Below are 24,366 nucleotides of genomic sequence, written 5' to 3' on the forward strand. Positions count from 1 at the left end.
GTTTTGGAGATGCTCTGACCCAGTCATCTAGCCATCCCAATTTGGACCTGATCAAACTCACTCAAATTCTAACGCTTGCCCATTTTTCCTGCTTCTGACACATCAACTTTGAGGACAAAATGTTCACTTGCTGACTAATAATATCCCACCCACTAACAGGCGGCATGATAAAGAGATAATCAGTGTTATTCACTTCACCGGTCATAATTTTATATGCCATAATGGTATAATGTCATAATGTTATGCCTGATCGGTGTATATATTCTTTATTACCCATCACCCACTTTATTTTTAAAGATGTGATTTCGAATAAAAAATGAATAAATAAGAATGAATGAATGAATAAAATGAATATCTTGTGAAAAGCAAAATTTGCTTTGTGAGGAACATTTTCAAAACAATTAAACAGTTTATCAATTTTTATTTATTTATTTTTTTTACGTTTGTTCCTGTTGTATTATAAGAAAATTAAGTGCATATAGTAGACATCACTTGAAAATTCCATGTAAAACACCTTCCAGTGTCCTTGCAGTACTATTTTCACACACTCATGCCCCCACACACTGACACACACACATTTTTTAAGAGAGCAGGCTTTCAGAGAGTGAACACAATCATTATTCAGAGGACTGGCTATGGTATGCATCACCAGAGTCTGTGGCACTGAGGCAGCTTTCTCTGCACATAATAAGTCAATGATATTCCATTATTACCAGCCAGGTAAGTAACACTACCTTGAATTCACATCATACTGTGGCTGAACTTGTAATGATGCCTGCATTTAAACAGATCCTAATGATCTCTTTAATTGCTCTATCAGGCTGAATGAGAGCAATTCAAGTGGCACCAAAATGAGGCATAGACAAAGCCGAATGGCTGTGTAATCATGACAGAAGGGTTTCTGTCGCATTACATAATCTTGATCCTTGCATATTGTGTCTGACCCAGTTTCCCCTTGTTAGCTCATGATTATCAGGCAAATACGTGAACTTGTGCAACATCCCTACAAATCAGAGCATCTCTTCTAAATGTGGAGTAATTGAAAAAGCATTAGCAATTGGAATGGTTCAGCACAGGTAAAGCTTCTTATGTTTAACTCGCACCAACTTGCATCATGTGTTTTTAATCAACATTTGCATGTTAAATAACCCCTCTTTGACCTGTGAATGAGTCCTTGGATGTAACCCAGGAGTTGGTGCTCTGTTTTCTGTCTTCGTGATAAATTAAATCACCCTGCAATGTAAACCCTAAAACTCTCAGAACCAGTCGGTGGGTCCGGACTTGCATTCTTATATTCATTCAATTTACACATTTCCTTTTGGGGGAACTGTGGCAGCAGGCTTAGACGCTATCCCCTGCCACAGACTGCAGCTTCTCTTGTGGGATTTCCACTGTTCCAAGCCAACTGTGACATATAATCTCTTGGGCGAGTCCTGGAACCTCCCCAGGTTCCTCGTCCAGTGGGACATGCCTGATGGAAGCAGCTCTAACTGAAGCTGACAAGGGGTACCTTGCAATCTCAGCTGACTAACAATCCAGAGGATCAGTATGTCTAGACTAAGGCTCTACCAGATTATCAAGCTTCTCAACCCCATCCCAAAGAGTAAACCCAGGAATCCTGCAGAAGAACCTATTTGTTCTTGCAAGTTCTTTCTTTTCATTTCAACACAGTTTGTGGCCACAGCTGAGAACAGAGTGTAAGATGTAGAGTGTAAGACAAGCGTCCGCAAAACCAAGCTCCTCTTTCACCACCACAGACAGCTCCAGTGACTAACAATGCTGCTAGTTTCACCTACTGAATAATTCATAGTAGCCACTGAATAACATGCTTTCAAATGAATACCTGAATAACAAACCATGGCTTATCTATATGTATAATATTACGTAAAAATGGCAATAAAACTTGCTATTAGACGTAAGTTACAAAAATAAAAATAAGCTGTTATATGCTTCCTCCAAGATGTAAAGTCAGACATCTTTTGAGATTTTAACTGTTTTGATTTTGAATTTCTAGCTGATTGTCTAAATGTTTTTTTTGCCGTTAAGGAGCAGTTGTATCATTATAATAGAGCAATTTTTTTTTGGAGCTTCCACACAGTAAAGAAGATAAAAAGTGTTACCTGTGTGCCACGCTGCCCTTCTTGATATCGGAGATAATGAGAGAATCACCTGGCTTCCTGTTTGATGGGGCTGAAAGAAAAAAAAGGAAGCAAAGAAATTAAGAACAGTGAGCAAACCAGTCAAGAAACCCAGTGAACAGAATAATCCCCTATGTATGCTTATTTTGTCAGATAGACATCTTTACCATAAATCTAGATGTTGGGTGTATTCCCAATATCTAGAATGAAAACTTCACTCAGAAGATACCATATAAGAATAGTAAGTGATTTCTTGCTGACTGAGTAATACCTCAGCTCTCCTTAGTGAACAACCTCTAGTGGCCCTGTCACTGCCACTCTGCTTTGAATCACACGCCTGCAGTGTCTCATGACTTCATCAGCTCCAGTCCGTGCTCGCTCAGTGCTGATGAGACAGGGTCTGCATTTAGCTTACGCTGCAATTTATGCATTTTGGTATTCTAAAGAAGTATGTCCTCGGGTTCTCATTTCTTCAACTCTTGGCAATGAGTTCACTGAATAAAATGTTGTACCTTACCATTGATGCTGCAAGCCGTGGAAAGAAGTGTGGAAAAACAAGCAAACATAAGCCTGATGTCCCCTACTAATGAATCTCTGTCGTCTGAAAGAGCTAAGGCAGTAGGGCTGAGGAAAGTTTTACATGAATTGCTGCAACGTATAAATTTAGTTAGGGACAAATAGACTATTGAAACTAAAAGCTCTAATATAAGAAGAGGAGATCAAGAAAAATGGTGGCGCAATGTGACGGGGCAAACAAGTGTGTACAGAATGGAGGGATTAAATTGTAAAATGTTGATTCCACATCTGGACGCAGCAGATTACACTGGTAGACTCAACTACAGAGAGCAAGCGAAAGCAAAAAATTGCTTTAAGGACTGTCAATCGGAGAGAAGTGGATTTAAACAAGTCAAAATTAGGAAAGCAAACGCAATTACCCTTTTTAATTATTCAATCTCAAAATGTTTTCTGTGAATCTCAGACAAGCATCACAGTGTTTCCCACAACGCAGGCATATACAGGTAATATATAATATATAGATGAAAGGTAATGGTATCTTATTCCGAGGCTACACAAGCCACCTTCTCAGTCAGAATGGAAAAAAATGACCAAATAAATTACCTCAGATTCAAGAAAAAATGTATTGCACTCATTTACATTTTCATGTGAACTACATCTAACTATAACAAAATCATTTGAAAAATTTTGTTTCTCAGTATGACAATCAACAGTGATTTCTCATCTAGTGACATTCTTCAGTGTTTGCCAGTGGGTATCTCTAGTGTGACATTGATGGTTGCCATAATTTTCCTAGTAGCACTTTTCGAGTGCAATATGGCTTTATAGCTGAGATTACAACTAGATTTAATGGATCAGATGTCCCACTAAAAATTACAGATCTGGCCCATTTTGATGAGAAATTACATCCTGCTAAAAGATTTGGTAGTCTTTAAATTGCATCTGTGGATCGCACTGGGGAAATGGTAGATAAAGATGGTGGACTTCTGATTAAAAGGTCATGAGTTTGAATCCTAGCTCTGTACACACAGAGGTAAACCTTCATCATCTTTAACTAGTGCCGATTTGCATCGTGTGTTTTTAATCAACATTTGCATGTTTAATAAGCCCTCTGTGACCTGTGAATGCATCCTTGGATGTAACCCAGAAGTTGGTGCTCTGTTTTCTGCCTTCGTGCCTTTAATTAAATCACCCTGCAGTGTAAGCCCTTAAACTCTCAGGACGAGTTGGTGTGTCCGGACTTACACATTTCCTTGTGTGTAAATGGTAGATAAGGATGGTGGACTTCTGATTAAAAGGTCATAAGTATGAATCCTACCTTCTGTTCCAGGGCCTTTGAGCAAGGCCCTTAAACGTAGAATGCTCAGTTTCCTAATTTGGTCACCTACTAATTCCAACCAGCTGCCTCCTACAGTAATATGCAACTACCAACTGGAGAAGGTGAAAACTAACACATGCTTTCTCTGAGACATGTGAGGCCAGCCAGCTGCATATTTTCCCCCCATACTGCTGCCTCTGCTGCATTACAGTATCTTACAGCTATCTTCCCTCTTATGCATACATGAGCTCAAAGATGCCCATGATTAGCCAGTGTCACTATGATTCACAGGCAAAAAAGATGTACTATTCCACTTACTCAGACAGGCCATGGCCTATATTGAACCTTTAACGGTTCCCCAGAGGAATAAAAGCCTGAAGAAGCCTGTATTCATATTTAAAATGTTGTATTAAAAGCTGTATAAGCTGTCAAAATAAACAAGAAGGTATTTGTGATCGATGCTGTTTGAGTCTGTAAAAAAAACAAAACAAAAAAACAAACAATGCTTTAGCGTTTGTATGCATCAAACATTTTAAGCCTGTAAGCAGCACTGTGGATATCACCAGCTGGATCACGAGCCGTGACTAGGAATGGATATTTGGAATCCAAAAAAAAAAATTGTAGCGCTTTACAGCAGAGAACAAGGAATCCCATCTTCATCCATCATTCCGTTTGAGAGTCACCACACCATTTGGCTTTATAATACATAACGCCACACAAGTTTTTTCCACATCATGCAGGCCACCCACTTTGTGTACATGTGGGCTCCTGTAAATGCAACTCACCAGCTCCTATAGAAGAAGAATGATATTGGCCATTTTTGTTATTCTGTTGTTGATGGTCTATTTTGCCACATCTTGGCTAGATGAGAATTTACTGTTTGATGCAGTCTGAAAATCTGTTTAGTCTCTTTCTCCATCTGTTGTTTGGTGTAACTGTGATGAGTGATGTGTACATCCTTGCTGCTGCTCTACTGCGTGCCATGTCTGTTTGAAACTGACTCGGCAAGCGTCAGGCCGTGATCACGGTTTTGCAAATATACCAAACGCACATATTTCATCAAATCTATAGGGAAAAGCTTAAGATGAATGTTGATGTTTCTTAGTTCTGCTGTTTAAATGAAATATATGACCAAAAACAACTTGTAGCATCAATTTCACATAAATTGCAGCATGGCTGATGTAAAAATCCCAAGAGGGACAAACAATAGGTTCAAGCGAGTTGTCCCTGGCCGGCTTTACGGGATCTAAACAAATATGGATGGCGACAGGCATAAAGTGGAATGGCGTTAAGTGCTTCACAAAGCACCTAAATAAGGTTCTGCTTGGGGCTGTATGAGAGCATGACCCTGCAGGCTGATTGCTGTGTCCTCAGCATGTTGCACACAATAACATCAGTGCAGCCGACTGTTCTTTGCCTTTTCCCACATTCTTTCTTGCTGTGCTTTTTGTCTTTTATCTATCCATCACAGGCAAACCGTGAATATGGCTGGCTGGCCATGAGCTAGCAGGAGAAGGTTTATTATCAACAAGAAAAATCTTTCGTGAGACACAATGTACCCTGGAACACTGTAGTTGAGAGGCTGGTATTTATCATTTCTTGCAAAATTAGGGTGCATGATGTATCTCTGAAGAACTCCTTGTTCCACTGATAAAAATAAGATTTCCAGTATATCTGAAATAGCAGTGTAGGTCTGGTAGCCTAAATTTTTTTTTAAAGTTTAGCTAAAAGAATATTCTATGTGAAATCCGATAATTTGCTGGAGGTAGTGCAGCAAATTCGAAAAGCACAGCTTGTTCATTTCATGGGAAACTTCATACATTGAAAGATTATCAATACGGGTTAGTTTATTCACATGCCTGCATAGCCCAGATTGGTGTGTCCCTATAAACCTAATTCTACCACAGATGGTTTAATGTCACTACAGATGGTTGGACAGTTGCTAAGAGCCTACCTACATTCAAATCTTACAAAATACAGATTTTATGCAAAATTTGCCAATATTTAAGAAAAAGTAGGCACTTTTTTATGTATTTTCTTAATTTGGGGTTATTTTTTAATTTTTTCCATTTAGGGTTCTGATTTATAATCCCTGGCAAAAATTTATATTTTCACTATATACACCATAAAAATAATAAATGTATATAATTCAAATACGTGAAATGTAGTTTATTTTCCCCTTTTCACACACCTGGCTTATACCAGCCTGAACTTTTGCAGGAAAACACAAATGCATTACATCACCTCTAAAAACAATAAATGTAATGAGAACAGAATGTGCTCAGGCAATAAATTATCTTTGCTTGACCAGGCAGTGATGTATGTAGTGATGAAACTTCTGGTTAAGGCCATGCGCATTTATCATGGAGGGCAGGAACTGAAGAATTGAGCATCCCTTGCAAAGGAACAAAAGGCATTATGGGTGACTCTCTCTTTGTCTCTGAATGACCTTCCTGAAAATTAAAGAGCTGGTAAATACGAAATAGGAGGTGTGTATAAAGTGAGCTCAATGGCGATAGCAGCCATCAGTTGGGACCCAATGCTGGCGAATAATGAGGTCTGCTTTTTTACAAAATATAGCCAGGCAGACAAAAATTCATTATTAATGTGAAAATTGAGACCGGTAACAGTATACTGCTTTTTACATATTTACATACTGCTTCCAGAATATTTAAATGCGCTAAAAATAAAATTAGATGTCATTTTTTCGAGATAATGTACTAAATTCATAACTGGCACAAAAGGTCCATCTGTGGCTAATCCATTCCCTAAGTACCATCTGTAGCTATAATTCGAGAATTCAAGCCTGTAGTGTGTAATTCTAAAATGAGTCACGTCTGAAACGTGACAAATGCTTTGTTTCTTAGTGCTTGCTTACAGCAGAGCCCTTTAATAGGGCTTCCCATTTCCAATTCCCAGGGACATAGGCAAATAAGCAATTAAATTCAATATAGGCATCGGTGGGGGTGTGTGAAACTTAGAGGAGAGTCACTGTAATACTGCGCACTGTCTGCCTGATCACTAGGCATGGGGCAGAAGTTAGGGCTGCTATAAACCAATGAAGATTTGTGTGTGATTGGTTAAATACCACTTTAACTGGGGTCATTGTTTACTACTTTTCGGTGGCTAAATACAAATTTTACCAGTGTGAAGTGCAAAAAGATAAGGAAAGTTTGAGTACAGTTATAATAGATAAAAACTCTTCATATTGGCCAATTTAAAGAAACAAACAATAAACAAATTCCATGGGACATTTAGTGTTTTACAAACTAAAGAAATATTAGACTCATTAATCAAATGCGTATAAAACGGTAATTTATATGTGCCGCAGAACCTTTTTATTTCTTATTTCTAGGCTGTTTTTAGTTTTGAAGGTTGCGAAGCTGTTTGATCAAGTAGCCAATAATAACTATAAAATTTTATTATGAATATTTAATATAGTAAAATAAAAAAAATCCAAGATCCCCTGGCTTTGCTTCTCAGTCTCCACTGTGAGGCCACTAAACTCATTTGCTGGTATTATTTGGCTTTATTTCAACAGTTTTAACATTGTACACAGGCTGATGTACTAATAAAGGCTAGCACTGTGCTACAGACTAAAAAAATCTGTCACAAAAACATTTGATGGACTTTAAATTCAGTGTGTTTCAGGAAAAAAATACATTTCCAGAGACTTCTTCTAGGCAATTAATCACAAAGCTATTTGCTTCATTTGCTTCAAGAAAATTGCTGTGACCAAAGAATTAAATATTCAAAGGGTTTATGGAACCAATCATGACAAATATAAAGAGTGACCAGTGTACTGACAGCTACTTAGAAACAAGAAAATGAGCTAAATACTTTACCAGATGGTTTTCATTCATCAATGTGGGAAACATATTGCAATTATTATCACAATTTTTAATTATTATACTTATAGAAACCTGCATTGTTAGATGGAATCATATAAACTTATATTATACTTATATATTATTATATAAAATTTGATTTCAACCATCATAGCCCCTAACCCTAGGCTCCTCAGCTACAGTGTGTAAAATTGGCACTCAGATGTATTACATGACTGATATCAGGCATCCACACTAATGCTTTCAATGCCAGAATTGTCAGCAATAATATTTATAACTACACATTATTAGTCTTTGGTCCCCTAATGAGATGATATTGATATGTGTAGGGGAGAAAGAATCAAACACTCACAACTGATAGTGATGCCCAGCTCCACTCCTGGCTTCTTCGGCAGCTTGACATGGAAGGTGCCACTGCTCGGGATAACAGACTCTAAAATAGAGTGGGAAAAAAGGTTCAGAAATAAACAGTAACATTCATCCATATCCAGAACCACAATGTCAAACCGAAAGAGAACAGCACACACAGGTAAGTGAAAAGCGCTCAAAACTTAGATAACAAAGCCTCCAATCCTTTTCTCTGACAGCTTCACAGACACTCATGGCAGAGCAGGTTTATAGAGGTTATTCTGGAACAAGAGAAGCTTGCAGTGACTAATGGAGCAAAGTGCCCCCTTTTTCTAGGAGTGCACGGATACAAAGCACCTCAGCTGACAGCAAAAGCTTCAAAGCACCAAACAAGGAAGTTTGACTGCCCTCTGATGGACCGCAATTACACATGTGCTCCATTTTTTTTAAACAATCACTCAAAAATTCTGAAAATCTTATTCCTCATTCATTCATTCTGTGTGTGCAGAAACACCCCAGAGTCACAGTAAAAAAAATCTCTCTTTCTTATGTTCTCTAGAAAATCTAGCACAAATGTAGAGCCGGGTAAGGAAATATGATCATTGTGTGAATTTGTCACAGGAACACAATCATTCTGTCAGAAAATTCATGAACAAAATGTAGTTGTTTATTTCCACTCTGTGTGGAGCTGATATCTATGTGCATTACACGAAATCATTGTAAAATATGGAAACTCAAATATTTCCACACGTAGAAAATGAAAAAATTGGAAGAAATTTCAAGAATATTCCACATATTAATTACTGTTTATGTTTTGGGATGGCGAGCAGGATTTTGGCACGATTCAGGCTCTAATTATACTGCCAAAGCTCAGCATGGGAGCGACTGATCAGTTCTACATTCTCATACCTCCACCAACACAAACACACAGCCTCAAGATTGTACTTTTGGATGGCTTTCAATTCACTGTTTGCCTATAGGCTCATGCTGATCACTAGTAAGCAGTAAACAGGTGGCAGACAGCTTGGCTCACATGATAATAGACTGGGCTTGTGATATTTTTGTAGATATGAATGGGCTCTTGACTGAACACGCAGAGTGTCCTCACCTGCCACGTCAAACTCAATCTCCAGGGTAACTTTGCTGGTAATGCTGGAGTCACGCAGCAGCTGGTTGGTCTCTTCCAGTGTGCTGTCCTCTGTGGGTATCCCATTGATGGACAGGAGTCGGTCACCGATCTGCAAGACTCCACACCTGTGTCCGGCCCGTCAAAATAGAATCAACATTGATCAACAATGTTTATCAGAGATACTGAGCAGAAAACAAGCAGTAGTTTAACACTCTGAACTGCCTAAAGTTTAATATATGACAACATTGCTAAAGGCTCGATTCTGATCTCAGGCATAATGCATTAGGACAGAACATTCTTAGTAATATGACAAGCTACATTAGGTGCTTGTACACAGGAAGCGAACAGGGACAAAAAAAACAAGTCAAATTAACATTAATTAATATGTTTTGCAAATGTGCACATCATTACATAAAACTAAAATCAAACATGAAAATGTTTTTATTCCTTAATTAAATAATAAGTGTAATCGTTGGCTGTGGAATAGGAATAAAGACTTTGGGACATGCTGTTTTTGGAAAGTAATCTACTGTTGAGTGGTGATGGACATTTGTATCACATTATGCCACTGTTACCTACTTTTTGTATAAGAGCAAGTGCATTCTCTATGTTCAACAAGACAATATTGTTAATAAGATAATAAATACGTTAAATAGGTATTTATCTGTGTGCAAAAACCCTCCAAATGTTTAAATGTTCAAATAATGTTTTTGAATAAAACAAGCTTTTTTTATTTGGATATTTTTTTATATCTCTTGCAGTTTATCAAGAAAGTCTACAAAAAAAAAGAAAGAAATCTTGTTGTATACAGCAATACAATTAAATGTATATTATAATCTAAATAAACTAATAAAAACAAATATCATGTTCAGATTTGGGATGGGGAGAGTTAGTGGATAAAAGCTTGGTTTATTTTAAATAGCCTCAATTAAACAAGCCAGACAACTAACCCCATGCTTAATGTGATCAATGTGTAACCATCTCTAGCTGTGGCATCTTCCTGCTGATTCAAGTCTGGCTAGTGTAATTAAGAAGAACTTTTTTCGACAACTAGTTTTTCTCCCCTGGCAAGCTAGAACTGCTTTTGCTACTAATAAATAATCATTAAAAAAAGATTAATTTCTGTATTAATAATGCTTAAGGCGCTGTCTGGCAGAACATGTAAGGAACCATAAAATAAATGTACATGTTTACCAAAAACAAAAACAAAAATCTAACACATTTTTATTAGTCTAAAACCAAGTCACAGAATGGAAAGAAAAAAAAACTTTAAACCAAAATTCAATAACATAATAATGTTCATCTTTAATTCCATTCCAGTTACAGCTTTAGAAGAAAAACACAAGTGCAGTGTAAGGTGTAGGTCAATATGGAAACTAAATATTTGATAAGTGCAAAACTACTAAAAGAGTTTTATGCACAAAAAGTAAGTGAGTCTAGAGGAAAAGTAACTGTGAGCATGCTTGAGTCTAAATGTTAGCCTGTCCTCGATCTCTCATTAATAAAAGGTCCACGTCTATCAGAACAATTACAATTGCCAAAGTTAATGCCAAAGCTGTCATTAGGACTTTGTAATTACTGTGAGATTTGGGCGTAAACCCTATCAGCTGCTACATGTGTTTGTTTATTTGGCTGCCACCTGAGACAAGCCCACCCAGGCAATTAAAGCTAAGTTATTTAGCCTTTCATGTAGCTAAGCATTCAATCAACCCACATTCTGGCTGAAAGTCCCCTTATCACATCCACCCGCAATGTATCAAGTGGAACAGCTATAATTACATGACGGGGAAAAGTCGAGCAGAGGAAGATAAGATGCTGATGCAGTAAGAGCTCTGTGGGTCTGGGATGTACTCAGGATTGGAGACAAATGTAATATGGTTTAAGATGAGAAATAAAACCTTAACGGTGTCTCGGTGCAGGTGATGAAGCAGAGATAAAACAAATAATGACACTTTTCAGATCTTTTCCAGGCCATTCACTTTTAAACATGCTATTTTAATTTGCTGAGATAAAATAAGGCCTAGGTGCTGTGCTGAGAGCTCACCTCTCAGCTGGGCTGTCATGGTCGATGTAAGCAATGAGTGGAGGAGAAGTGAGTGTTTCAGTGGCAAACACTCCTCCCTGGAGCTGAATTCCAAATCCCATGATGGAGTCACTGACCAGGGTCACTTCAGTTGTCTCTGTGTGGACCACCTGCCCAGCCAAGCCCACAGTGCTGGAGGCCAGAGACACTGCATTAAAGGAAAAAAAAGCAGGAAATGCAACATAAGTCCCAAATCACAGGTAGACTTAAATTAATACTGGGTCTGTACAGTAGCTGGGTTGAGCTTGTTGGGTCAGGGAGTCATGTTGATGTTGTCTTAGCATGAACTTAGTATGAACCTAATATGGAAAAAAAAATTTTCTGTAGTATTCCACTGTCTGTATACAAACAGCTTCTGTTTTTGCTCACCCAGCATGTGGAGGGGAAATGATAGAATGTTAAGGTAGTGTAGACACCCATGTTGTTATGTGGAGGTGGTAGCTTAGTGGTTAATGCATTGGGCTTTGGATCCGAAGTTCATGAGGTTCAAATCCCACCCCACCAAGCTGCCACTCCTGGGCCCCTTGGTGGGGTGGGATTTGAACCTCATGAACTTCGGATCCAAAGCCCAATGCATTACTATCATTTCCCCTCCACATGCTGGGTCAATATCTTACACTAACCTCACAAGCTTTAGCTCACACTGGACCATAAGCCAAAATTTCAAATTGACCCAAATTGGGATGCTTTTTAGACTAACAATTTTCAGAATGTATGATCCAGCTGGTGTTCAGTATAGAAATAGTTCATAAACACAAAAGATATATGACCAAGATATCTCCGGTAAGATTTTATTAAAGTTCCTACAGAATGGAAGGTGGCTTGTGCTGAATTGGATTGCACCTTTCTTCTCACAGTCGGGCCTGTCTGCCAAAGCTGTGTGATAAGATACAGCCTTTTTATAAAGAACACCATTATCCTCAGAATCCATCATAGCAGAGAGCCTTTGGGAAAACTCTTCTATAGATTATAGAGTGTATTATGAGATCTTTGAGCAAAACTATCTCACACTTGTGAGGGAAAATATTATCAGTGCTATAGAAGTAACCAAAGAGTATGAGAAATTAGGTACTTAATTGTATCTGCTACGAGATAAAGTAGAGGAGGTTTATGTGGGTTTCTGGTAATACTTGGGTTGGCAGAAAACACAAACGCCAAGAGCGCAGACTCGTAGAATGGACAACATTATAAATTATGCAAATATACAATTTGTCAATTGATGACACGTCAGTTTAAAAAAAATAAGAAGACAAAGATATTCATATGTGCCGGAAAGAAACAGAGAAAAATAAATGTCGGTGTAATATTGCCAGTAACTATCCAATATGTTGCTTCTTTTGCTCTTTCTCTCTAATAGAGTGCTTTCTAGATTAGTATACTCAACACTCCTGAAGTTTACACTTATGTTAAAGTACGCTGCCAAACACCAACATGAGCACACATGTCGCCTACACATGTTCGCAGGTTATACTCAAGCATAAATTATCCCTGAGGCTAATTTGCAGATCGGTTAACATCTTAGACAGTGTAAGACTAAACAGCATATGGTGTGACAGACTGGGTATTAGGGCAAGATACCAAATATCTGGCAAATAATCCTACAGAGCTTGTACTCAGTATCCACAGTGAGCTGTTTGCAATTATCAGTACTAATATTATTTGCTGTTTTCGGTATAAATGCAAATTTCCACAGTAAGTTCTTTTTGATTTCCAGTTGGTCAGAAATATCTGAATCCCACACAGGGATTGAGAACTATGACGTAAGCATCTAAATGGCACACTGTGGAGATCTGTAATTATCCAGGAGTCAAGTGAGCCACTTCAACTGAAGTGATTTTGCACTGCAAACCAACATAATCTTAACTTTAATAAATCCTTCTGGGGAAAAAATTTAAACTAAGAGCTAAAGTCCAACAACAAAGATGTAATCTATTAAAGTGTTTTGGTAAGTATCAAAAATTGTCTCTTTTAGCAGAGGCAGTCTCTCCTGACCCTTATGTGACTATCACACCAAACATGGTAAGAAATCTATCAGCAGGCTATCCACTGATGCCGAGCTAGCAGCACCCTTCATAAGTTATATATCCAGGATCGCTCTGATGAGAATCGTGAATTCGCTATTGTGATTTATAGCCTCAGCAGTCTGAATTTCGAATGCAGGTCATAGATATTGTTTTAGATTGCATCCCTGCATGCTCCCTGAGGATGATTGGTTTAACTCAAGAGACTCATTTAGGATTTGTAAAACAGGTAGCCACTCTAAAACAATGCAATCAGAATTCTTTCTTTCTTCTTATAGCCATTTTAAATTGGTTTTGTATTCAAACGCCTCTTCCAGGGCCCGTTCATTCGGGACAGAGGACTGTGCCTAATATAGCGTCCCCTTTTGCAGCACACTTCAAAATGGATGAAAAAAAAAGATGGTGCAATTTTGTACTCCTGAGGGGTCGCCAGGCACAGATTTTCGATGAATCACTGCCACGTCGGCTTTTCTTCTATCCCTCTGGCACTGATGCGTTTCACAGCCTGATCCATGACTCAGATGCAGACTAGAAGATTTAGAAGATAAGTTTGTGTCTCAAATAAATAATGAGCACAAAAATCGTAACTTCCCTGTGATTAAGACATATGATGATGATGGCACATCAGTTGAAACCAAAAGGAAATGACCAAGAGCAAAGTCATTAGACACCTGAGAGCCAACAAAGCGCTTAACAGCACTTTACCTGGACTGGCTTCGCAAAATCACCAACACAACAAACAGCACTTTCTGGAATCTGCACTGAGAAAACCCCAAGATAAAAACCAATTAATTCGTGCTAATGTTTCCCAGATTGGAGATTTGCTGCAACCTGCTACAGGTCATGCTACATTTAGCATAGATGTTATCCTAAGCTGGTGCAGAGAGATAAGGAAGGGAAGATTTTTTGTGATTAATCTGGATAACAGAAACCCCGAAAGGAAAGATGTCATCATGAAACACGGCAGATTAGGAGGCAGTAGACTGAGTTTTATGAGGTTGTTCTTAAGCCAGAGTGGAAAACCAGGATCCTGAAGGTCAACATCCATACAGACGTTCATGTTTTTGCTCTACTAACATTTTAGATTCAGCAAATGAAGATCTGATGAAGATCTGATGATCTAATGAGCTGATTAGTTAAATCGGGTTAAAATAATTCTTTTGTGCATGATTAGAATCTAACATGGCCACTCTATGGCAGTGTGTGTGTGTGTGTGTGTGTGTGTGTGTGTGTGTGTGTGTGTGTGTGTGTATGTCTGTGCGTGCACGCACATATACACCGATCAGGCATAACATTATGACATTATAACATGATCTAATGTTATTATGACTGGTAAAATGAATAACACTATCTCTTCATCATGCACCTGTTAGTGGGTGGGATATATTAGGCAGCAAGTGAATATTTTGTCCTCAAAGTTAACATGTTAGAAGCTGGAAAAATAACAAGGACCAAATTGTGATGTCTAGACGACTGGGTCAGATCATCTCCAAAACTGCAGCTCTTGTGGGATGTTCCTGGTCTACAGTGGACAGTATCCATCAAAAGGTCCAAGGAAGGAACAGTGGTGAACCGACGACAGGGTAATGGGAGGCCAAGGCTCACTGTTGCACGAGGGGAGCAAGGGCTGACCCCTGTGTTCGAACCAAAAGATGAGCTCCTGTAGCTCAAATTGCTGTAGAAATTAATGTTGTTAATGCTCACAGGGTCGGGACTGTTTTGGCAGCAAAAGGGGAACACAATATTAGACAAGTGGTCATAATTGTATGCCTTTATAATATATACACACAAAAGCTTTGATGGAAAAAACAGTGCATCAACTCCTATCTATCCTATTTACAGACTTGATTTGTGTGTGTGTGTGTGCACGTGTGTGTGAGAGAGAGAGAAAGAGAGAGAGAACAGTAGTGTGACCTTCTTTATTGTCTCTGAATGCATCATGCCTGGCCAGCATCCTTGTCAGGACTGTGTGATGGGTGACTTTGCAGAATGTGTCTTTCTAGCCTGAAAAGGTTTGTGGACACGCTGAAAACAAAGTGTCAGCACACATTATTTGCTTCCTGTGAGCTAGAGACAACAGATCCTCGGGGGATCCATTCGATAAAAATGCCTCCACAACTCTGTTATAGGCAATGTCAATCAAGCTCAGCTTTAAAATGATGAATTAGCTGTTCTGCATTCTCTCCTTGACCTCTCTGTATTTCTTCCTCTGCCCCGCCTGTCTTTCTCCCTTCACTTCGGCACACATTTTCTGGAACTATCATTAACAGACTGTGATTATACAATAATTGTGAGCAGACATGATTAAAGGACAATCTGACCTGGATAGATAGCGTATAAAGGAGAGTAACACATCTCTGGGTTATAGTTTTAATTTGGAAAAGAACATGAGAGAGCTTGTAATTAATATCATATCTGAACAATCGGCAGAATGCGTTCCGAATCAGATCATATTATTCAATCGTTAGTCATGCTTACTTTTATACTTTGTGGAATTAACTGGCAATAATGTGACAGCCAGGACTAAACACAATTGAAGTGGAAGAAACGAGAATTGTGTTGGTGCTGCTGTTTTTTTCGGATTATTCAGATATATGTATACATCAATGCAAGAAATAGTTCTTTGGTAAACTTGAAGAACTTTAGAGACCTACTCTGCCCTGTAATATATTAGCCTTTACCGTCTTTTGTTTGGAAGTTGTCATGTGATCAGGAGAAATCGAGCACAGAGAAAGTTGGAAAATCTTTTCAAAAATGGATTAAAGAATTAACAGACATTTCAGTCAAGTTCAACATGGATTAAACCTGATCTGTCTTATATAAAAAGCTAAAAAGTACCAATAAAGTACCAATAACGTGTTTAAGTGGACAAAAAGTTGATGCTTAAATTAATAACATTTCTTTAATGTGACAAAAAGGTGAATATTTATGTATGTCTGTGTATGCACAAACACTGTAGAGTTGTGTTTTTCCAGTTCACTGATTACAAGAAATTTCGTAAGACTTCAGAAGAGTCCTCCAATTTCAGGGAACATGATATAATTGGAGAACTAGCTGTACTGTTGTTTTTTGATTAGCTGCGTTATGGCATCAACAGATCCCTGAACTAATTAGCCAGAACAACAAAACTGTCAAGTAATTATTTATGGATTGCACATTATAAACGAGGCATCCAAAGGAAAAAAGACTCTAAAAATGATTCATTACTGCTCACATGATTGACAACCTGAAAGGTTACATGCTGTAAACAGCATCACTTCAACCTTCTCATTTACAAAGGAATTCACGAGGAGTCTAATGAAAGGCCAGTCCCACTCGTCTGCCATGAATCTCATGTTCCTCCCACACCCCATTGTCACATTAACTGCCATCTAGTTATCCGCTGAGGCTGAGCTCAGACTTACGGAGAAGGAAAAGGAGGAAAAACATCACAGAATGAGGAGCAGCCTCCTGATAGCTTGCTGTTTCCAGTCGATCTAGCTATTTGTTTTGCCGTTTTCCTTCAGCCCATCTTCCTGTATATTGTTACGTTTGGTGATAAGAAAGAGATGTGCTATTTGAGATGTGACTGTGTGCCTGGGGTAATTATCTGCTGCAGAGGGGGTGTGCTGTGCCAGGCAGGCCGCTCCACTGAACAATCCGAAATATCTTACAGGATCTAATTATGGGCTAGCCAGAGGTGTCATTTCCCTTCTCTCGCTCCACGGCACGGGATATTAGAGCCAGGAGCAGAATACTAAAAGTAGTCATTCCATCTCTCTCATTCTATTCACAACAGAACCTAAACAACAGTAATTTAATGAATCATATAACAATAATAATTCATCCTACAATATTACTCCATTAACAATGCTCTCAACCAAGCACTTCCAATAATAATTATTAAATTTTCCCAAATAAATTAACATTATCTTGAGATATTTTTCCATAGTCATCCCTTCAGAAATATGTATGATCCTTTTGAACCAAGTCTGGAATAATGGAGTAATTGAATATATAGTTTTATATAGAGATTATATAAGGCTTTTAAAGATTGCACACTCGAAAATCTCTTGCATTAACATCAGGTCAGTGGCAACCTGAGACAAACAAGTACATGAAAGTACATCATACCTCTTGTCCAGCTTCTTTCGTAAGAGCACTTAATGGCACTGTGTCTTTTATGAGAATTTTATTGTGTTTTTTTTTGTGCCATTAGGAGATATTGATGCTGGCACAATTCAAAATCCATCCCTAATGGAAATATATATGAGATATTGGTGCTATGATTGATATATAGTGCAGATGAGATGAGAGACATGAATATGGAGGTATAATAGTGTATAAAAGCCTGTTAGAAAAGTTTTCCACTTTCCTCTATAGTTATTTGTGAACACCAAGTAAAAAAGGTGAAAAGGCATTTCCTGCACTTTTTTCCCCCCCAAGACGCTTCACAAGATCTTCAGTTCAGGACTAACAGAAGCAATTAAACAAAATAATAGATTACTTTACGCTACAGATGTCTTTTTCTATGAGGTATGTTACCACACTTCAGTAAATCAGTCCTGAATCATGGAAAATTTTGGAAAAACAACAGCAGGAAATATTCAGGGATCCTCCTTTTTGTTCCCAATTATGCATGAAGTCAAGTTTAAATCACTGCTCTGCCTGACACAAATCCCTGCACATCAAAAAAAGCAATAAACCTGAAAAAAAAAGCCAACACAGTGATCCTAATACATTAGAGGAGGACCTTATGAAATCAATAAGAAACAGCTATTTATGTTTACCTCAGCCGTTCTGAGAAATTGAAAAAGTCTTGAAATGGGTGAGCTAGGGCCTTTCTGAACTCCAGTCCTACTGCCAAGCACATGGCAGAGAATGCTGTTTTTTAACATTCATCAAGCTGTAGTTTAAAATCACTCGAGTGCACTTCACTACGTCAGCTGCTACTTTTTTTCTTTTGACAAAATCTGAAGGAAATACAGAGACAGATCTTTAGAGGAATGGATAAGAGGAAAGCGGGGAAACCTACATGAGCTCTTGTAGTCCTTCTTCTTCAGTTTGCGCCTCATCAGTGTGCTGCGGGGGCTTGTGGGGTACATGTTGCGAGGCAATGTGCTCATGTTGAGGGAGCTCAAGCTATAGGCACTCATGGAGGTGGGGGAAAATGATGAGCCCAGAGCTGAGAGAGGGAGAGGGGGAGAGAGAGAGAGAAAGAGAGGGGGAAAAGAACATTAAATGCAGCCTATGCAAAGACATTTTAACAGATTTACAGAATTGATTTTAACAGTTCAATGCTCAGCCAACTATAACTGAATTTTAAAGAACTGTATTTTTTTTATAATCAAATTTTTATTTTATTTTATTCAAGACCACATTAAATGCAAGGCACTTAAACTCTGATATATCAACATACAAAATAATCAAACTAAAAACTTAAACATTTATTCTTGTATTATTATTAATAGTTGTGCAGTGTTTTTTTTTTTTTTTAACAGAGATTTGGTTTTCTCTAGACTGCCACTGAGCTGGCAGAAAAATCAAATCCAGCCAAAAAGCTCTAATGGTTCAAACTACATTTTGTACCAGATGACTTCACCTTAATCCAGGTGTTAATAAAGTATTGCCATTAGGCTGCTCTAAAACGTATTTAGTGCAAAAAGGTTTAGTCTGTGACGTTTCACTAAGTAATAGAGTTAAGTGAAGCACCCGAGTCGGTTTTCAACTTTTGAAACACGGATGAAAAACACGCAGTGATATTTCGCTAAACATAAAAAAAAAAAAAAAAAGATTTCAGTGGAATCTGAACAGTGAATAATCGTAAAAGTAAAAGCGCATGCCATAGTGCCATCACTCGTCTTATAGCAAATTACGCACAAGTGCCTGTAATTTACCCAATGAAGTAGCACTGCTTCTTTTTGTCCCCATTGCACTGAGAAGACGTACAGCATGCTAATACTGCCCTTGAAATGGAGAAGGAGCTACGCATGAGATCAATATGTACTACTGCAGCTTTAATTTATAGCGATGAGCTGATAATCATCAGAGTCTGCCGTTCAGGTGAAACATCCCTTAAATTTAAAAGAACATTAAATGAGAAAGAAAGATAGAGAAGCTTTTAGAGAGGCGAGGAGTGTTAGCAGAGACTAAATAGCTCATATGAAATGGATCATCTTGATAGCGCTATATTATCCTACCTTATTAGCCTATTAAAAGCTATTATTAAACCCGGGGCTCAGGCCATCAATTACTATTGACTTCATGTCTCAGAAGGCCTTTAAGCCTGCAAAGATGTATCTAGAACCTCAAGGTAAAGACAAGCCGCATGGAGTCCTGGATCACAAGGCAAGCTGGCAGTGTGTGGCATTATTGTTTCACAGTGGCAGCCCTGGCAAGCTGCTCTGAGTTTGGAGAGATCTATTTCAGAAAAGTGCCACAAAAAGCTCAGTGACTGCACTGCTTGTCTCGATTTGAACACCACCATTCCTTAACACGCTTGCCGCTGGCAGGAAAGAGCTCAGCTATGTCAACAAACATACAATAAAAGAACTGGGAAAGACGGGAGAGATAAAAAAGAAGGAAAACATTCTTTAGCCTCAATGCATTTCATGGACAAAAAGTGAGCCAGGATTTTAGTTCTGCTCTAGTTTCTCCTGAGCACTTGGGGGGAAAAAAACACAAACACATGACTTCCACTACGATAAATTGGGGTACAGTACGATTTGATCTTTTGTACCACAGCACTGTTAAATTCCCGGATCTGAATGGTCAGTATTAACTGATTTTCTATAACAGTAGTTTGAGCATTAGTTCCAGCTAAAATACAAATAAAAGCTTTATATTAATCCATTTATTGTAATTGTTTTCTTATAAATGTGCCGAGAAAAATGTAAAGACTCATTCCTGAAAAAAGATGCTGTAGCTATAGTTTCTAAAAGCACCATCTCTAAATGAGGTGATAAGAAACAGCACATATACAGCAAATGCAATCATCGTTATTAACAGTGATAACTGGCTAAATGCCACTGTATGTTATATAAGGACTTATATAAAGAAAATAATCACTGCTGGGATAGTGTGATCATTTTCCTATAATGGCATATTCCTTTAATATGAGAGCAACTTGATACTATCATTTAAATATATAGTTTGTGAACACCTATGCTTTTTGAGACATGCATTTTACTTTTGTTTTTACAAAACTACAAACTGAGTAAAAGGCAAAAGCACAGAAATATTAGACAGTGAATGACTGGAAAAACAGATGAGGACATTCATCCAAATTGGACATTTTTGGCAGAACAACTTGTGTAAGATGAAGAACAAGAGAGATGATGTTTGCAGACTTCCTCAACCCACAGTCAAGGATGGAGGTGGGAGCTTAATGGTTTTGGGGTTTGTTTTAAAGCAGGGAAGCGTCAAGACTTATTCTGGGTGAAAGAAACTATCATGGCTCCCATTTCATACTTCAAATCTATGCAAATCCACCTGGACTGCAGCTAACTAGAAGCAACTTTATCGTACAATAAGAAAATGATCCAAAGCATGTGTTCAAGCCCTTTAAGCATTATTAAAAGAGCAAACAATCAGCTGGAATGTTATCTAAGATAGAATGGCCTGCATAGTCACCTCACCTAAATCCTTTTGAACTGCATTTAGATGAATTGGATCGAAAGGTCAGAAAAAAATCCAGTCAAGAAGATTTTTGTAATTTTTACAAAAGGCATGGCGAAATCTTTTTGCTGAACGTTTGAAAAAATTAACTTTCTTAATGCCAAGAGTGTAAAAAGTTTTTATTCCTGTTTTCTGGAAAATAGTTTTCTGTGAAAATAAAGTTGGACTTCTGTACATTTATATATTTGTTTGCTGAAAGAAAATCTTTATACCTTTACTATTTTGTTGCACAAAAACAAAAGGAGAATGCAGGCGTCTCGCAAAAACAATAAAAGGTTCACAGGCAGCATTATAAAGTGTCGCATTGTCGTTAATGATAATCCATCTAATGTCCTCGATTCAAATTAATTCCTTCTATCATTTAGACATATAGCAGCTACAAACTGTTCTTTTTTTTTTTACCACCTTTTCTTTTTTTCTTGTAAGTAATGACATTGTCCAGGTTGAGAAAAACTGGAAAGCAATACAAAGTGCTGACACAGGAGACTCCATATAAAAATGCTAAATGATTTGTTACAGTCAGTCCTACTGTTGCAGTTGCTGCTGTTACAGGAAATTAATTGACACCTTCTGACTAATAAGAAACAATACTCAACAACACTGTAGTATAAAACTGCCTCTAGCAGTTCCCTGTAAAACTTAAAGCAATTTAACACCCAAATGGATAATATGGCACGGCTCATGCCTAATGAAAAGGTCAAAGCAATGACAGGAGAGATGGGTGAGGATGAAGAGAAATAGAGAGAAGGTTTTAGGAGAAAGGAAAGGGGCATTACGAGGGTTGTTTGGAGAAGATTTCTGCTTGGTCTGGCTGCGGGACTGGTCAGGGTGGTAGGTATTATAGTGCTGATAAGGAAGGAAGTTGCTGTTGTTGTTTGTGCCGGACTCCCAGGGCAGTGGCCGGTTGCTCCTCTGCACCTTGACTGACCACACGGAGAGGAAAAGAGACAGGAGATGATACAACAGCATAAATATGACATGGCAAAGCACAGCACAACACACACACACACACACACACACACACACACACACACACACAGGCGCTTTCATCTGAGTATCACTCTTTCATGTTTGCTTTGTTGTAAACTCATGGGATGTACTGATCCTATTTGTTTTCAATTCTTAATATAAGAGCTCGGAGTATCAGCTGGTACTAACATCCAGTACTCATGTCCTCATAGCAACTATGGCACCTGACAATTGCTCAAAACCTCAGTAATAAAATGTTATTAAGATAACTAATGCAACATGTTGTAACAGCATACAATATGTTGATGAATCATATCAGAACATGTAAAGTTCTTACACAATAAACTCTTTAACTTTGCCCTGAAAAAACACTGGGAAGATCCTAAATGATATGGTAAACATATTTTCTAACATGTCTACATGGTGTGGTACATGCTATTTTTTAAATGTAAAAAAATCAGCAGCCTAACTTATACTATTTCTGCCCTGACCAGGCAGTTACTAAGGATGAATGAATATACCTTGTAAAAGCATCATGAAGCAACTCATGCTAATGAATGTATTATTACGTTCTCAAAATAATCTCATAAAAACTTACATTTATTGTCACTAAACTTAAATCTAGTCTCAACCACACGCTCTGCGAGCCTTAAAAAAGGTTAATATCTGTATGCACTCTATGCATTATCTGTTATTTACAGTACATTTCAGGTTTACTTAAAAATGTCCAATGCAGGAAGACAGAATGACAGAGCATCAGACATATATTGCTTGCTTGTTCTTGAAATTACTTGGGCAATTTCTATTACATCCAAGAACACGGCTACACAGCTAGTGTAATGATTGTAATCTAAATAAGCATAAAAATAAGCACTTAAAAAAACAAACAAACAACAAAACTGGGTTATGAACAAAAGGATGGTTTCAGAGTATCATTATAACTCGAGCGTGTGTGAGCTGATGTGTAATTTAATTTATGATTGAATCACTTACAAACAGCATTTTTGCTGCAGGATAATTTGACTGCCAGTAACTTGGCTCGGATTTTAGAGCAGTTACAGAAAACGTGACATGATGTTTTTCTTTTTGACAAGCAGTAAGGTGTGCAGACACCGGACCCAGGATCTCTTTGCCTGCAGCCTTTTCAAGCATCGAACCCCCTTTGGAGCAGGTTTCAGTTAATTTTTTAGTGCATGTGCAGGACTGGAGAACAGACACACAGGAGACGAGTGAGGAGAAACACTGCTGTAGGGCTGAGACACACCAAAAACAGCCTGCTGAGAGCCTGAGATTTCCAACTAGATGAGGGGCCATTAGTGTGTACATGTGTGTTTCTACATGGGTGGATGATATTGTGCTTTAAGGGACATACTGTTATATTCTATTTAAAGTAATGCTGTGTTAGTTAGGGGAGTGTGTGAGAGAGTGAGTATGGTAGTGTACTTAGTAATGTGACTATCTGAAGTATTGGGTGTGTTGCATACGTAAGGTATTAGTCAATGTGCAGCTTGTATAGCAATACAGATTTACTGTCCTCTAAATAAAACTCAACATAAAGCCATTACTGTCTACATAACTGGTAAAAAAAAAAAGTCAAAACTGTGCCTAAAGTATAAATATTTTGTGTGAGCACCATTGTTATCTAGCACTACCTTAAACCTCCTGGGCATGGTATTCACCAGAGCTGCACAGGTTGTTGCTGGGATCCATTTCCACTCCTCCACACTGGCATCACAGAGCTGCTGGATGCTAGACACATAGCGCTTCTCCACTTATCGCTTGAGGATGCCCCACAGGTGCTCAATAGGGTTCAGGTCTGGAGACATACTTGGCCACTTTGCAGTGGTCATCTTGGTGGTAGGTTTGTGGTCGTTATTATGTTGAAAAACTACTGTTCAGCCCAGATTCTGAAGGGAGGGCATCATGTTCTGCTGCAGAATGTCACAGTACCTGTTGAAATCCATGTTTTCCTCAATTAACCTGCAGCTCCCCAAACCAGCAGCACTCATGCAGCCCCAGACTATGACAGGTTGTCTTTAGCAAACTGTTTGCAGGCTTTCTTGTGATCCAGCTACAGAAGAGGCTTCTTCTGGGATGACGGCCAAGCAAACCGACTTGTTGCAGTGTGCGGCGTATGGTCTTCACACTGACAAGCAGAGCTTCTGCTTCTACAACCTCTAAAGCAATGCTGGCAGCACTCATGCATCTGTTTTTTGAAGCCGGACGCACAGAACGAGGACTTCTTTGATAGAACCTTACAAAGCCTGTTCCGAGTGGAACCCGTTTTGGAAGACCTAAGTATGACCCCGGCCACTGTACTGTAACTCAATTTCAGGGTGT

The 24,366-nt window shown here is 38.4% G+C and overlaps 1 protein-coding gene across 8 annotated transcripts in view; it reads right to left on the reverse strand.

Annotated features, from left to right (window-relative positions):
- The window catches only part of grip1 (glutamate receptor interacting protein 1), a 277,675-nt gene that overhangs the window by 19,373 nt on the left and 233,936 nt on the right, over window positions 1–24,366 (reverse strand). For all 8 annotated transcript variants that reach the window (XM_046872780.1, XM_046872783.1, XM_046872784.1 and 5 more), the window contains exons 10-15: window positions 21,834–21,980; window positions 18,416–18,565; window positions 11,342–11,528; window positions 9,277–9,422; window positions 8,173–8,253; window positions 2,121–2,190 (exon numbers count right to left, since the gene is read on the reverse strand). In XM_046872780.1, the coding sequence (XP_046728736.1) occupies window positions 2,121–2,190; window positions 8,173–8,253; window positions 9,277–9,422; window positions 11,342–11,528; window positions 18,416–18,565; window positions 21,834–21,980 (781 nt within the window). The remainder of the gene's footprint in view (window positions 1–2,120; window positions 2,191–8,172; window positions 8,254–9,276; window positions 9,423–11,341; window positions 11,529–18,415; window positions 18,566–21,833; window positions 21,981–24,366) is intronic.

This window comes from Silurus meridionalis, chromosome 18, assembly GCF_014805685.1.
Source record: "Silurus meridionalis isolate SWU-2019-XX chromosome 18, ASM1480568v1, whole genome shotgun sequence".
In the NCBI taxonomy this organism is placed as follows: Eukaryota; Metazoa; Chordata; class Actinopteri; order Siluriformes; family Siluridae; genus Silurus; species Silurus meridionalis.